General features: G+C 40.6%; 1 protein-coding gene across 2 annotated transcripts in view; it reads left to right on the forward strand.

Annotated features, from left to right (window-relative positions):
* Positions 1-15,398, forward strand: part of aplp1 (amyloid beta (A4) precursor-like protein 1) — a 39,965-nt gene that overhangs the window by 18,728 nt on the left and 5,839 nt on the right. For both annotated transcript variants that reach the window (XM_069696236.1, XM_069696239.1), the window contains exons 2-11: positions 4,208-4,357; positions 5,322-5,451; positions 8,762-8,874; positions 10,850-11,037; positions 11,150-11,445; positions 13,043-13,170; positions 14,037-14,111; positions 14,231-14,389; positions 14,542-14,670; positions 15,217-15,316. In XM_069696236.1, coding sequence (XP_069552337.1) covers positions 4,208-4,357; positions 5,322-5,451; positions 8,762-8,874; positions 10,850-11,037; positions 11,150-11,445; positions 13,043-13,170; positions 14,037-14,111; positions 14,231-14,389; positions 14,542-14,670; positions 15,217-15,316 — 1,468 coding nt within the window. The remainder of the gene's footprint in view (positions 1-4,207; positions 4,358-5,321; positions 5,452-8,761; positions 8,875-10,849; positions 11,038-11,149; positions 11,446-13,042; positions 13,171-14,036; positions 14,112-14,230; positions 14,390-14,541; positions 14,671-15,216; positions 15,317-15,398) is intronic.

Here is a 15,398-nt window from a genome sequence, read left to right on the forward strand (position 1 = left end):
ACGCCTATAATTTGTAATTATAAAACATCGGTGAAAATGCTTAATCAAGGCGCAAGAATGTGATTCATTCACTGTAGCAAAACCTATTTTTAGCTGTGAATGAAAGCCTTATCCTTCACAATAGAGGACTGTTGTCTGTGTCCGTTAATCTGCATCTAGTGAATACAGCAATCTACTACTAAACACCCCAAAGCCTTCTGATGAAAGCACATTCTACTGTTTGAATTTTTCAAAACATTACCAACCTATTTTGGTTAAATTAAGAAGAGTAATAATGTGTTTAAATTTCAAATAGTGCTCAATGCTATTGAAAAAGGTTTGAAATATGTGACTCAGCTTTAACAAGTTTAACCTGCTTGCAGCTCTGTCAGGCTCTGTGTGCATAGCAGTGCTTGATAGTGTGTACCTTATTCATCCTCTTGGCTCATCTGTTAGCAGACTAATATTTACTAAATAGCTTAAAATACAAAGTTTAAGATGATGATAATTATTTTTGTTTTGCAGGTATTTGGTCCAAAACCAAAATACTGAACATTTAAAAATTTTGACCTGATGATGGTGGTCGAGGAAGAGTCTCCAGTCTATATTGTCTGGAAGAAACCATGAACGATGGTGCAGTCCACAGAGACTCTGCACATGTTCACCTTCAATCTGCTATCACCATGTAGTTAGGTTTAGGAAAACAAAACCATGTGGTTTGGGTTAGACAACAAAACTACTATGTTAGTGTTAGAAAAAGATTTCCACATCGCGTTCTCACGGACCCGAACCTGGGTCTCCTTGAGTAAAAGTCCTGGGTTTGCCTCCCTACTAGGAATTTAAAAAAACACTTTGGTACTGTCAAATGACCCTGTTATTTGTTGTGTGTATATTTGTATGTATCTTTTTATTGTAAAGAAAGCCTAGCTACTTATTACCCATCCTGCTCCATTTTCCTCTATCATCCCCAACCTTTCTGGCCCGTAATATCCAATTGACCATCTTTATCAGGTAAACTTTGCGCTTGGTTAACTGACCAATTTGCCATTTAAACAAGATTAGAAACTTGGCAGATCCTTTCCTTGGTTCTGCTGCAAAGACGACAACGCTCACAAATGTTTGTGTAGCTCTGTCCTGGCTGTGCTTCAGGTTGGAAAAAAAAAATAACGTAATCTAGAACTTTTAAGAAAAATAGACATCATGTTTTTAATTGAACTTGACAAGATGTGTATTAAAGTATGAATGTACTGTAATACAATTGCCTGGCTTTATTGTTAAAGCTATATTATTCAGTCTAATAAAGTAATTAAAGGTCTGTATGATCATAACACACATTATCAAATAAAGAAAGCAAATGGAAACAGTACGAACTTAAAACAAGTATGGTCAATAACAACATTCACTGGAATTAAAGAACCTGCATGACACACTCAGAAGCTGTTTAACACAGTCTTAGAAGATGCTTCTTAGACTCCTTATTATTAAATTAAATGATTTTCCCTTTTCAGTGTTTTAAAAAAAATAATCTGACCAGTCAGCTCAAAGCAATTTGTAAATAAAGACATCAAATAGCACAAAATGCATTTATATCCAGCAACTAATGCTTCTTAAAAGCCTTCTCACCATTTCATAAATAGAAGTAACGCACACTACATCACCTACAAAGACACTGTGGTATTCACACAGCAGAGCAAAGAGTCTCTAGTAGCTTTTGTGATGTCAGTCTGTTGCGTGATGTTTATGAGATGCTGGATTGGCGACCAGCACGAGGAAAAAGGGAGTTTATGCTCCAAACTGGGTCAAAAACAAGCATATGTACAATATTTCTTATTAGGGGTTATCATCAGAGGAAGATATAATCTGGTCTCAGATCTTCCTTGAGATTGGGAGTGCAGCCTTGCTGGGCTGGAGATCAGGGCATCGGGCTCCTGATGGACTGCTATTGATTGGGGGGAACGTGGCGATACAGTTGCAGTCGCTCAGCATTGATTTTCTGCAAGTGCAGTAGTGAAGAGCAGGCAGAACGAGAGAGCTGGACCAGGGGGAGCTGCCAGGTTATCATCTCAAATATCCGGAAGTTTTTTTTTTCTTCTTCTTCTTTGTGGCACTGACCTTCTCTGACTCAAAGAGATACATCTCTTTAGACATGAGCTCAGCAGCTACTCTAGACAGACTGTTTCAGCAGCTTCAGCAGTGTTTTCCTGTGCTTATCTTACAATACACTTAACCAATTAAAAGATCCAATTCAGCTCTGTCAATGACAAACCCAGTCAGTCAGACATTCGCTCAGGGGAAAATGTAACCCCTTTTGTCAGAGGATTTAATAGTCGATATTGTAAAACTAGAAATAAAAGAGTTAGAAGTGAACCATGTGGTGTCTGGAACCATTTTCCATATTGTTTCCATTCATTTCTCCATGCTGTGATTATTAACTTGTAGGGACTTGCAGGCACTTCAAACCCGTTTGCGACGGGTAAATTATAACAGTGAAGATGTCAGCAAGTGCTGACAGCCAAAACTGTAGACCGGTTGCAAAATGAAATTGTTTTAGAGAGGTTTGTAAAATAACAACCAAGAAGACAAATGGTGTGAAAATATTCACAAGAAAAGGGAAAAAGTCAATTACATATAGCCTTTAAAAAAAACTAATATATTTAAAGCAGGTTACGTTTGCCAAATAACTGTAAAAAATGATTTACAGCTCATGGCCCTGAAAGTGATTCAGAAAAAAAGATTGATTATGTTAATTGTGATGGATCACCTGTCTCAAACAACTTTGCCAGCATCTTCTCATTGATATTCAAACAATTTCAATGAATGAAAAAACTGTTTCCATTAAGGTCTGTAAATGCATTCATAAATCTTCAAAAACTCTGGTCTGTTTTGGGAAATGGTCAGCAGTAATGAAAAGTAGATCCGTAATTTGTAAGAAATCTGCTAAGACATGCAAAAACACAAACTCCTCTTAGCGTAATTATAATGCATAGACTGCTCAGGGCTTATTATATTTATTGTGCATTTACTCAGAGGGTTTCATATATTTATTTTATTCAGTATGAATTTTAATTAGGACTTCAAACACTTTAGCTCCGTTCGGCCAAGGCAGGGCTTTCCTTTGATCAAGCGTCACTCTCCCATATTTCTTCTCCTCTATTTCTTCCCTTTGGGCAACTTCCTTTTAATTGGCTCAGCGTCGCTCGTCTTGTCTGTCGTCAGCGGGTCTATCTCTGTCTGTCAGCGCAGATGAAAGGATATGAGCTTTGGGCTCCAGGGAGCAGGGTGTCTTTTTGGAGAGTTTCAGGGTTAGACAGTAAACATTATGGTATTTTCTTTGCCATGAACGTTACTGTCAAACGTTGTACCCAGAAACCCCACATCGTTTTACTTCACATGACCTGCAGGAGCCGATACATCTTCGGTAAACATGTCATTTTTTTTAGATGACTCAGGCATCCAGTGGAACATGAAACATTTTTGTAGTTCTTCACGGTACTTGAGGGCTCCCTGCTGTCATGTTTTCTGGAAAATCTTGGTTTGTCTGTTGAGGTAGAAGGAGTCCTTGTTTGTGGTGTTTACAGAGCTTTTTCCTCCCCTGCCTAACCCCTCCCCTCCTTTATTCCTCCCTGGGCTCTCTCTGTCCTGTGTGTTAATGTAGTGAAGTGGCACATCGGTCAATGAGCTTGTATTAACACCTGACTCCCAGCCCGTGCTGCTGTTTGTTCCTCTATGTGGGGTCCCCTGGGCCCTCCCCCCAGGCAGAGGCAACATATCCCACGATCAATAACAACATCCTAGAAGGCCACTGAAGGAAGGGGATGAGAGGGGGAAAGAGGGAGCAATGTTCTACATACTCTTGTATATTTTTGCTTTACTTTTCATCCACTCTTTATTCCTTCTTTTCTCATATGTACTGTCCGCAAACAAGGAGCACAGGCCATCAGTGGATAAGCTTTATATAGTCCCTTTTTGTCATTGTGTCTTCACTGAATGTTAGGATTGCCATTGTTGTGTTGAAGCTAGCAGTGTGCACTACAGCCAATTCTCCTGTGCATTTGCCTCCTTGTCCTTCCTCCATATTCTCGCTCCTCTGTTTCGATCTTCCACTCACACTCTTGGTCTAATGTTGGATAGTGCTAGAATGCATTTAGGAGTTATCTGTCTGTGGTGTTCAGACATTCTCCGCTGCTGTGTTTGTATTGACCTGTCCTCTTCTCTTTCTGCGCTCTAGGCTCTGGCCACGGCCGAGCCGCAGATCGTCATGTTCTGTGGTCGCCAGCTCCTGCACATGAACACACAGACGGGCCAGTGGGAGCCGGATTCTCAGGGCCGCCAGGACTGCTTCAAAGATCCCAACGAAATCCTGTCCTACTGTCAGGAGGTATGGATCTGAATTTAGCAGGGGAATTAACATAAACCTGAACTGGTCTCATTAAGACCAGCTTGGACCACTATTAACAGCAGCCGTTTTAAAAATCTGAATGTTGATTTTGAAATGAAAGAAAACACAGGCAGTCAAGAAGTCTCATCTTCTCTCTCTTTAATTTGATTTGTCTAACACCTGTCCTTTAAAATCTATATATTTAACTATATATAGTGGTGATGGTGGTCTGTTGGAATATTACAATATTTCATTTGTGCCACCATCCACCTTTCCCTCCCTTGTTACCTACTACTGGATGTGAACTCTTCCACCTCAGGTGTAGAGTTATCAGGTGTACACATACTCTCCACACACTCCACCTTCAGAAATAGTACTTTGACGTACCACAGGAAAGGCAGCCAAGCGCCATCTGGGGGCCGAAATAGACACAGCAGACAGCTGCCATGAGCCTGAATGGCCGGTAATGCGATTAGCTGAGACATTATGTATCTGCGATGGCTTGAACTAAGCCCTCCTTTTTTCCTTGGAGAAAGTTTGCATTCAGACTGTGGGCCAGCTACATCTCTCACTATTAATTCTTATTATGAGTTTGCAATTCAAGTGATTGGCCTAAATCCTAAATGGAGATTGTGTGAAATAAAAATATTGAAAGACAAGAATGTTCATTGAAATAATAGTTTTAGTACGCCCCATCTAATGTGGCTTCAGACAAATGCCTTACACAGCCTCAGGTTGTACAAAAATATGCTGCATGACTCTTTCCCTTGCAAGTCTTCTCCCCACTGACCGCTCTCCCTCTTCTTCTTCCCTCATCCTGCTGCTTCTCCCAACGAAACCCTGAACCTCCTCTAACCAATTTGTCCCCTATCCACTGCTCCTCCTGTCTTCAACCCCTCCGTTCTCTCCATCCACCCATCTGTTTCTGTGTCTCTGTCATCTCTGCATGGACCTGTGCATCCAGATGTACCCTGCGCTTCCAATCTCCCACATAGAGGAGTCAAAAAGACCTGTCACCATCCCAGCCTGGTGTAAGAAAAGCTGGGGCCACTGTCAGACTCACCCCTTCATAGTGCTGCCCTACCGCTGTTTGGGTAAGAACAACACACCTCACTGCCATTAGATAATTATACAATAACAAGGATACATTGATTTAGATCTCCAGCATGTACTTTGTATTCACTCATGTTTGGGGCTGTGTACCAAACTTCAATACTCATACTATCTACTATCAAAAAATGCCTCGTCATTCTGCACCAAATTTCAATACCAAGGCTGCATCCACACAAACACATTCTCATTTTAAAAGCACAACTTTTGCTGCATTTACGCAGGAACAAATCACATCAGAGTCAGTGAGCTGCAGCATTTACTGTATAAAGCCTCTATTTGTACATAGATAAAATGACTCAGTTTTAGATTTGGTAAATCTTACACTGGAGCACCTTATTTCACTCTTTTTTGTGGCCACATATCTGTCTGAGTTATGTGCACTGTGGTAACTGGAGTCTTCTAGCAAGCATCTACCAACAAAATATGAGGCGTTAAGGGAACATTAGTAAATTGCTGTGTCTAGCAATAGCTTCTATGTAAGGAGTTTAGGGAACATCTGCTTAAAAGCTATAATTGTTATTTTCTTGTTCAAAAATGGATTGTATAAAATTGGTGTTGTATATAAAGTTTCGTATAAGAACTGGTATCAAAGAAGAGGTATCAGTACTGGAATGGAAGATATTTGAATGATACTCAGCCCTTATTTAAGTTTAGTGTTCTAGAAAAGACATAAGAATTAAAGAAACACCCTTCACATAATATTTCTAGAATTACTTTTTGCGTAGAAAAGTTACACTTTTATCTATTTATTTGTTGGCATTGAGCCTTCATTTTAAAGAAGAGAAAACTAACCATGACTGTGTATGAAAACAGATATATACATGAATCTGTTCATGCATATGCAGCTAATACATCAGGTGACAATATACAACGCATCCGGAAAGTATTCACAGCGCTTCACTTTTTCCACATTTTGTTATATTACAGCCTTATTCCAAAATGGATTAAATTCATTTTTTCCCTCAAAATTCTACACACAATACCCCATAATGACAACGTGAAATAAAAAAAAAATTGAAATTTTTGCAAATCTATTAAAAATCAAAAACGAAAGAAAAAAAAAAAAAAATCACATGTACATAAGTATTCACAGCCTTTGCCATTACACTCAAAATTGAGCTCAGGTGCATCCTGTTTCCACTGATCATCCTTGAGATGTTTCTACAGCTTGATTGGAGTCCACCTGTGGTAAATTCAGTTGATTGGACATGATTTGGAAAGACACACACCGTCTATAGAAGGTCCCACAGTTGACAGTGCATGTCAGAGCACAAACCAAGCCATGAAGTCCAAGGAATTGTCTGTAGACCTCCGAGACAGGATTGTATCGAGGCACAGATCTGGGGAAGGGTACAGAAAAGTTTCTGCAGCATTGAAGGTCCCAATGAGCACAGTGGCCTCCATCATCCGTAAATGGAAGAAGTTTGGAACCACCAGGACTCTTCCTAGAGTCGGCCGCCCGGCCAAACTGAGCGATCGGGGGAGAAGGGCCTTAGTCAGGGAGGTGACCAAGAACCCGATGGTCACTGTGACAGAGCTCCAACGTTGCTTTGTGAAGAGATGAGAACCTTCCAGAAGGACAACCATCTCTGCAGCACTCCACCAAGCAGGCCTGTATGGTAGAGTGGCCAGACGGAAGCCACTCCTCAGGAAAAGGCTCATGACAGCCCACCTGGAGTTTACCAAAAGGCACCTGAAGGACTGTCAGACCATGAGAAACTAAATTCTCTGGTCTGATGAAACAAAGATTGAACTCTTTGGCCTGAATGCCAAGCGTCATGTTTAGAGGAAACCAGGCACCGCTCATCACCTGGCCAATACCATCTCTACGGTGAAGCATGGTGGTGGCAGCATCATGCTGTGGGGATGTTTTTCAGCGGCAGGAACTGGGAGACTAGTCAGGATGGAGGGAAAGATGAATGCAGCAATGTACAGAGACATCCTTGATGAAAACCTTCTCCACAGCGCTCTGGACCTCAGACTGGGGCGAAGGTTCATCTTCCAACAGGACAACGACCCGAAGCACACAGCCAAGATAACAAAGGAATGGCTTCGGGACAACTCTGTGAATGTCTTTGAGAGGCCCAGGCAGAGCCCAGACTTGAACCCGATTGAACATCTCTGGAGAGATTTGAAAATGGCTGTGCACCGACGCTCCCCATCCAACCTGATGGAGCTTGAGAGGTCCTGCAAAGAAGAATGGGAGAAACTGCCCAAGAATAGGTGCCAAGCTTATAGCATCATACTCAAAAAGACTTGAGGCTGTAATTTCTGCCAAAGGTGCTTCAACAAAGTATTGAGCAAAGGCTGTGGATACTTATGTACATGTTATATTTTAGTTCTTTATTTTTAATAGATTTGCAAAAATTTTAAACAAACTATTTTCACTTTGTCATTATGGGATATTGCGTGTAGAATTTTGAGGAAAAAAATGAATTTAATCCATTTTGGAATAAAGCTGTAACATAACAAAATGTGTAAAAAGTGAAGCGCTGTGAATACTTTCCGGATGCACTGTAAGCATGATTTTAAATATTTTGTTAATCGGTTTACATGTTGCATTACATTGATTGTGCATCTCTCTCAGTGCCACTGCTTTTAAAATGTGTTACTATTAGAACTGCATAGTGGCAGTGATTAAAAAGACTTGGGATGTGCAGTTCAATACTCTCACAGCATCACTATTGTAGAGAGGCCAAGCCTGCTAAATGCCACTAGGGGGCCAGAGAGGCCAACAATGGATGAGTGAATGAATGAATGAGTAATGAACATTGGGTCACTGGGTTTATCAAACACAGCGCTGACAAACTGACTGCACCTTCTTTCTGTTCTAACAGTACTATGAGTGAACACTGTCCTTTAAGCATGAGCCTTTAAGACTTGTATGTAATAAAGGAGCAGTATGAAGAACAGATTTTAAAGTAATAAAAAAATATATAAATTGTAAAAACAGTTCATTTCTGTTCGCATTTATGATCTCTATTAAATATTTCACATACATTTTAAACCGTACATTTTCACTTTGTGTCGTAACTGTCTGTTCAAAGTGCTTGAACATTACACATTTATGCTCTCTGTCAGTCCTAATTTACAGAGCCCTATCTCCATCTTTTTCATGTATTCTCTGTACTGCACATTTTGTGTTCGTTCATTCAGTCCTTACTCAAGCATGTTTGATGTTACAAGTGCAGAAGCGAGATCTTGTTAAATCGGAAGTTTAACTCATATAATCCTCCCACTGCTTGGAAATTCTCATGCACTGACCTCATCTTTCCTGCCCTCCTGCTGCAGAGGGCGAGTACGTGAGGGAGTCCCTGCTGGTGCCCGACCGATGCCGTTTCCTCCACCAGGAGCAGATGGATACTTGCGAGAGCTACGTGTACTGGCAAAACATTGCTAAGGAGGTGAGAGGGGAGTTTAAAATTGAAAAAGAATAACCCCAGAAATACAACAGCACTAAATACAATAAATACAACAGCACTATACCCGACGTACATATCAAGTGTGGAAAGGAAAAAGGTACACTTTTACACTGTCTTTGGCTGTGCACTCGAGGAAACAATGGTGCGAAGTGAGGTGGTGTATACAGGACGTATTATTGCTACAAATACCTAAAGGCTAATTTAGACTCCGCAACAATGAAAAATTACAGGCCAATATCAAACCTCCCATTTTTAAGTAAAATAATTGAAAAGGCGGTTTTTCAACAGCTGAATAACTTCTTGGCCGTAAATAAGTGTTTTGATGTCTTCCAGTCAGGGTTTCAACAGCACCACAGTACTGAAACTGCTCTTGTTAAGGTTTCCAATGACATCCACTTAAACACAGACAGTGGCAGAATTTCAGTCTTAGTATTACGGGATCTCAGTGCTGCATTTGACACGGTCAACCATGACATACTACTAGACAGACAAAAAATCTGGGTGGGACTCTCTGGCACAGCACTAAACTGGTTTGAATCCTACTTGAAGGGCCGAGAATACTTTGTGTCTGTAGCTAATTACACATCAGAGAGGACTAAAATGATATGTGGTGTTCCCCAAGGTTCAATTCTGGGGCCTCTTCTGTTCAACATCTACATGCTTCCACTGGCTCAGATTATGGAAAGAAACAAAGTGTGTTATCATAATTATGCAGACGACACACAAATCTACATAATTATATCGCCAGGGGACTATAATCCCATACACGGGTTGGGTAAATGCATTGAACAAATCAACAACTGGATGTGCCACAATTTTCTTCAATTAAACAAAGATAAAACGGAAGTAATTGTTTTTGGGGCCAAGGAAGAACGATTGAAAGTCAGCGCTCAGCTTCAATCACTGATGTTAAAAAACAATCAGACCTCAATCTGAACAGCCATATCTAGACAATTACAAAATCAGCCTACTATCACCTGAAGAATATATCAAGGATTAGAGGACTTATGTCTCAACAGGATTTGGAAAAACGTGTCCATGCATTCATCTTCAGTAGACTCCACTATTGTAACGGTGTTCACAGGTCTCTGTAAAAAGTCAATCAGAACGCTGCAGCTGATTTAGAACGCTGCAGCTCGAGTCCTCACTAAGACCAAGAAAGTGGATCACATCACTCCAGTTCTGAAGTCTTTACACTGGCTTCCTGTCCAACAAAGAATTGACTTAAAATCCTGCTGTTGGTTTATAAAGCACTGAATGGTTTAGGGCCAAAATACATTTGTGATCTGCTGCAACCTTATGAACCATCCCCACCCCTCAGGTCGTCTGGGATGAGTCTCCTTTCTGTCCCCAGAGTCAGAACTAAACATGGAGATGCAGCGTTCAGTTTTTCTGCTCCACATATCTGGAACAAACTCCCAGAAAGCTGCAGGTCTGCTGAGACTCTCAGCTGCTTCATATCAAGATTGAAGACTTTTCTGTTTGCTGCTGCCTTCAATTGAACCAGACTCAAGGATTTTGATCAATTTCCTGCATTTCTGCATTTTATTACTGTATTTTATTTCTTAAATTGCTCTGCAACTTTTATTCTATTTTTAGCTTGTTTAATGTTTTAATGATTGTTTTTAATGTTTCAATCAATGTTCTTAATTTTTTTTTTAATTTGCTTTTCCTTTGCCTGATGTTTTGATGCTTTTAATGGTTTTATGTGAAGCACTTTGAATTGCCTTGTTGTTGAAATGTGCTATACAAATAAACTTGCCTTGCCTTGCCTTGCCTTACAGATCCTAAGGTTTTCATACAAGGTTTATATCCAGACATTAAATATTTCAATGGACATTATACATTGAGTTTTTAACTCAATAGCAAACATTTGTGGGCAGTACCTTCACAATATTTATGAATCACATCCTAAATTTCACTCTCTCTCTCTTGAATGTTTCTTTGTTTGTATCAGGAATGCACTGTGGACAATCTGGAGCTCCACAGCTACGGGATGCTGTTACCGTGTGGCGACCATTTCCGGGGTGTTGAATATGTGTGCTGCCCGGGCCGAGGGAGTTCTAGCGGTAAAGGAGAGACAGATGAGAGAGATGTCCCTGCTGGTCCTCAGACATCGCAGACCAGTGGAAAACTCAACTCTGTGTAAGATAATTTCTTACACACCTTGACCACACGGAGATGTTCACAGTAGGAGGCCCTAGTTTGCTATTAATATTAATATTCATCAGAGTAACAACTCCCTGCTTTTCCACAGCACCAAAGTGACAGCTCCCACTCCGAGCCCCTCTCCTGACACAGATGTAGACGAGGCCGACATGGAAGAGGAGGATGATGAAGTGGTGGAGGAAGAGGAGGAGGAAGAGGAGGAAGAAGTTGATGAGGAGGAGGCAGAGGAAGAGGAGGAAGAGGAGGTGATAGCTGTGAAAGATCCAGAGGAGTATGAATACCCTATTGACTCGGGTCCCTACCAGACATCAGACTATTTGGACTCCTACTATGAGAAAAGCCACAAACCCACCCCCTCTGCACCTCTGATGAAGGGAGACAGCTGTGAGTCTTCTTCATTTTTTTTTTCTGTTTATAAACAAAATCTTGGCCTGCTGGGAGTGTTTATCTCCCAGCACTTGCATCTACTTTGTTGAGAGTTCTGCCACTCATGTTTGGGGCAGAAGACAGTTTGGTAGTTTTAATTACAGACTCTGTTGCTCCTGAGTCGACTAAAAACAGTCTGACCAGACACATTTAGTATCTAATTGTTGTTTGTCAGTGTGTGTATTGGTGATAGAGTTCCTACTGTCCTCTTTAATCCGACCCCACACACCGTCAATCCCCCAGGGTGCTTTCATACTGGAGCTCAGGGTAGTAGGGGTCGAGGTGTCCTGTTTTTTGTTGAAGTTGTAACACACAAAAGCCATTCAGGGTGTTGTGCATTTCATCTCTGTCCCTCTGTCCTCCTCCTTGGCCACACCCACGTCCGCAAGCCTGAGCTTGAGCAGCCTGAGGCAAGCTCGGAGCCATCTGGTGTTTAATGCTCCAGTCTCTCTTAGTGGACTGCAGGCTGAGGATTTACCCTCAGCTCTTGGTCTTTGGTCTCTGTGCCTGCTACTCTGGAATCCCATTACACAAGTCTGAATTGATAAAAACAAAGGCATCAGCAAGTAGTCACTTCTCAGCAGACTGTTCTCTTCTCCCCTACCTGGTCTTCTGGTTATGCAATGCACATGCTCAATTAAGGAACTGAAATAGATCACGATGTCTACTCAGTTTTGACCCTTAATATCCTAAATGTTTTAAATTATCAACAAATTTCTCAACTTTGACAAGCCAAGTACCCGTTCGAACCTCTCTAAGAGATCACTCAGTGACTTCGTGTTGTCTTTTATTACAATTGACCCAGATTGCAGAATACTCTCAATTTATTCTCTATCACTGCACCCCACAGCAATATCAGGGATTTGGGAAAGGCAAGCTGCCAGGTTAACACAAAGCACAAACCGTCTCTAACCGTATGAATGCGTCCTTGATTCTGCAAAGAAGCTCCAAATTCTCAAGTGTGGATGCTTCACACACATCGTTTAAGAAAGTGGATAAACTAATTTTCAATTACATTTCAAAGAAAATTAATGTTAATTTATGTTTTACAAAGAGAGGATTAGGTTCAATTAATCCTCAAACATTATACATTGTCTCATCCATAGTTTTATAGGCTGTTCTAATTACATTTAAAATAACACTGAAAGCATGTTTATCTTCAGAACTGGAATTAAGTATGTCGTCTCTAAACTAATGAGATTGGTATTTTCATTTTACTTTTCAATAATCTTCTTAACTTTTTTCAGTGTTACTGTTGAAAGCCTAAGAATCTATTGTAATGAATAAATAACATTTTGTATATTTCCCTGGTATTATGGTGGAGTTATAGATCATTATAATTATCAATTTTACATTTGGAGTCTTTCCTGGCCAAAGCAGATGTTGCTTTCCATTGTTGCTTGCTTAATTTTTTTTCCACTCCTCTCCATGTGGTGTAAAAGTGCATTTCTTGTGCTGCTGTCTGAATACCTAAGCTCTCCTTGTAGTCACATTGTAACTGCTCTCTAGCTCCTGCAGCGTGACTAACTACCGGTTTCCTGTCTTTTTCATCTAGTGACTACACCTCGGCCCACAGATGGTGTCGATGTTTATTTTGAGAAACCTGTGGATGACACTGAGCATGCCAACTTCCTGCGTGCCAAAACAGACCTAGAGGAGCGCAGAATGAAGCGCATCAATGAGGTAAATTTCACAGGGCTGAGAACAGGCTAATAGCCTGTTGGCTGGCAAGTCACACTTTTGACAGGTGATTCATTAATCTGCGATGAGACTTGCTCTCTTTGTCTAATCTAATTCTCAGAGTGACAGGGGAAATTGGCCTGAACATGTTTCACATGCATTCAAGGGAGCAAATAAAAAAGGCAATTTCTCATATTTGTTTAATATATATATATATATAATATTTTATTGGACGTAGAATCCCTTTTTAATTTCAATAGAACAGAACCTGGAATAGTAAACAGAATAGTCAAAGGATTAAGTCTTAACAGTTGATGATCCCAGTTTCTCAAATATAAAGATTTGTTGCTTGTCTTTGTCATTCATGATCAAAACCGAATATCTTTAGACTGTGGGGCACATAAAGCAAGATATTTAAAGAGGAATTATAACAGACATTTTCACTGTTTTCTGACATTTTTAACACAAAATCTATATTAAACAAGACTTTTTTTTCCTTCACATTAATCAATGATAAAAATGTAATCTACATCCTTACATCTGGCTATGTTTGCATATGTGTAATTGGGTATCTTTGCTCACAATCTCAAGATAGCAACAGTACAACTTCAAGATCATCTCTTTGATTTGGTTTTTGCTCTTGTATCACATACCACCAATACAGGGTGTTTTTTTTTCTTTTTTTTATCATAACAGTCAAGCCATCCCACTCAACTGTTCTGTGTCTACACTTAGTAGCTTTTTTGCTCAGTTCCATAAGATAATTAATACCACTCTCCCTTTTATATATATATATATATATATCTCCAATTGATAACGTCTTAATTAATGGACACATAATATATTGACTGTGTCTTTCCATCACTCAGATCATGAAGGAATGGGCAGAGGCAGACAACCAGTCCAAAAATCTGCCAAAGTTAGAGCGACAGGCCCTGAATGAGGTGAGCAGACATTTGTCAACCTGCTTTATTGACTTTGTTCAGTACTTTAAACGTTAATAGTATAACGAGCATTTGCGTCACTCATCCTTGTATCCACTCCCTCACCTTGTCTCGACCAGCACTTCCAGTCTGTGCTGCAGACGCTGGAGGAGCAGGTCGCTGGAGAGAGGCAGAGGCTGGTGGAGAATCATCTTGCCAGAGTCGAGGCCATACTCAACAACAACCGGCGCCTGGCTCTGGAGAACTACCTGGCTGCTGTACAATCCGATCCCCCACAGGTAAATCGATCCTGAAGTGCAAAGGAGGAAGACAAAAAAAAACAAAGTTAAACCTGGCAACAATAACAGATCTGCTTTAGATTCAATGTAACAGATGAGCCTTTATCTCGAAGTCTGGCATTTCCTGACTCTGTCTTCTCTTAAACTTGTAGCCGGAACATGTGCTGCAAGCTCTGAAACGGTACATGGCTGCTGAGCAGAAGGACCGCAGACACACGCTGAGGCATTACCAGCACATTGTGGCAGTCGACCCCCAGAAGGCTGAGCAGATGAAATTCCAGGTGTGTGTGTGTGTGTGTGTGTGTGTGTGTGTGTGTGTGTGTGTGTGTGTGTGTGTGTGTGTGTGTGTGTGTGTGTGTGTGTGTGTGTGTGTGTGTGTGTGTGTGTGTGTGTGTGTGTGTGTGTGTGTGTGTGTGTGTGAGCGGTATTCGCTTTGGAAAATCTTTTCGCACACATCTGTGCTTTAGAGATGCGAGGCTGCTTTCTGCTGACCATGAAACCTACAGAACATTGTGTGCTGAAAAGTTCGTACATGCTGCAGTTAAGTTAATTGCTGAACTCACAGATGTGAAGCAGCTACCAATCTTCTTTTCATTAAAATAAGATCAAAGGCCATCTCTCCTGACTTCAAAAGCAGCTTCATACACATGACTTGATAAAAAAAAAAAATCTATCTGAACTTAATTTTTCATTGTGGATTCACTTCAGGAATCAGTTGACGACTTCTCTTTAAACAGCCAAGTTCAACACAGAGAATGCTTGTCTGAGCTCTGTTGGTCCTTTTTTGGGGCAAAAAGCCTAATCAGAATGGATTTTTATATTTCAAGGTGTACACACATCTCCATGTGATTGAGGAGAGGATGAACCAGAGTCTTGCACTGCTGTACAAGGATCCTACGTTGGCTGAGGAACTACACAATGATATTCGTAAGATAAACTACTGTTACAAATCATTTTTTTATCGTTTTTCAAATCTGCTGACCGCTCTGTGCACTCTGCTGTATTTTTT

The sequence above is a fragment of the Brachyistius frenatus genome, unplaced genomic scaffold, assembly GCF_029030835.1.
Source record: "Brachyistius frenatus isolate BFR_SWC_R1_liver_20210118 unplaced genomic scaffold, ASM2903083v1 Contig_20, whole genome shotgun sequence".
Classification (NCBI taxonomy): Eukaryota; Metazoa; Chordata; class Actinopteri; family Embiotocidae; genus Brachyistius; species Brachyistius frenatus.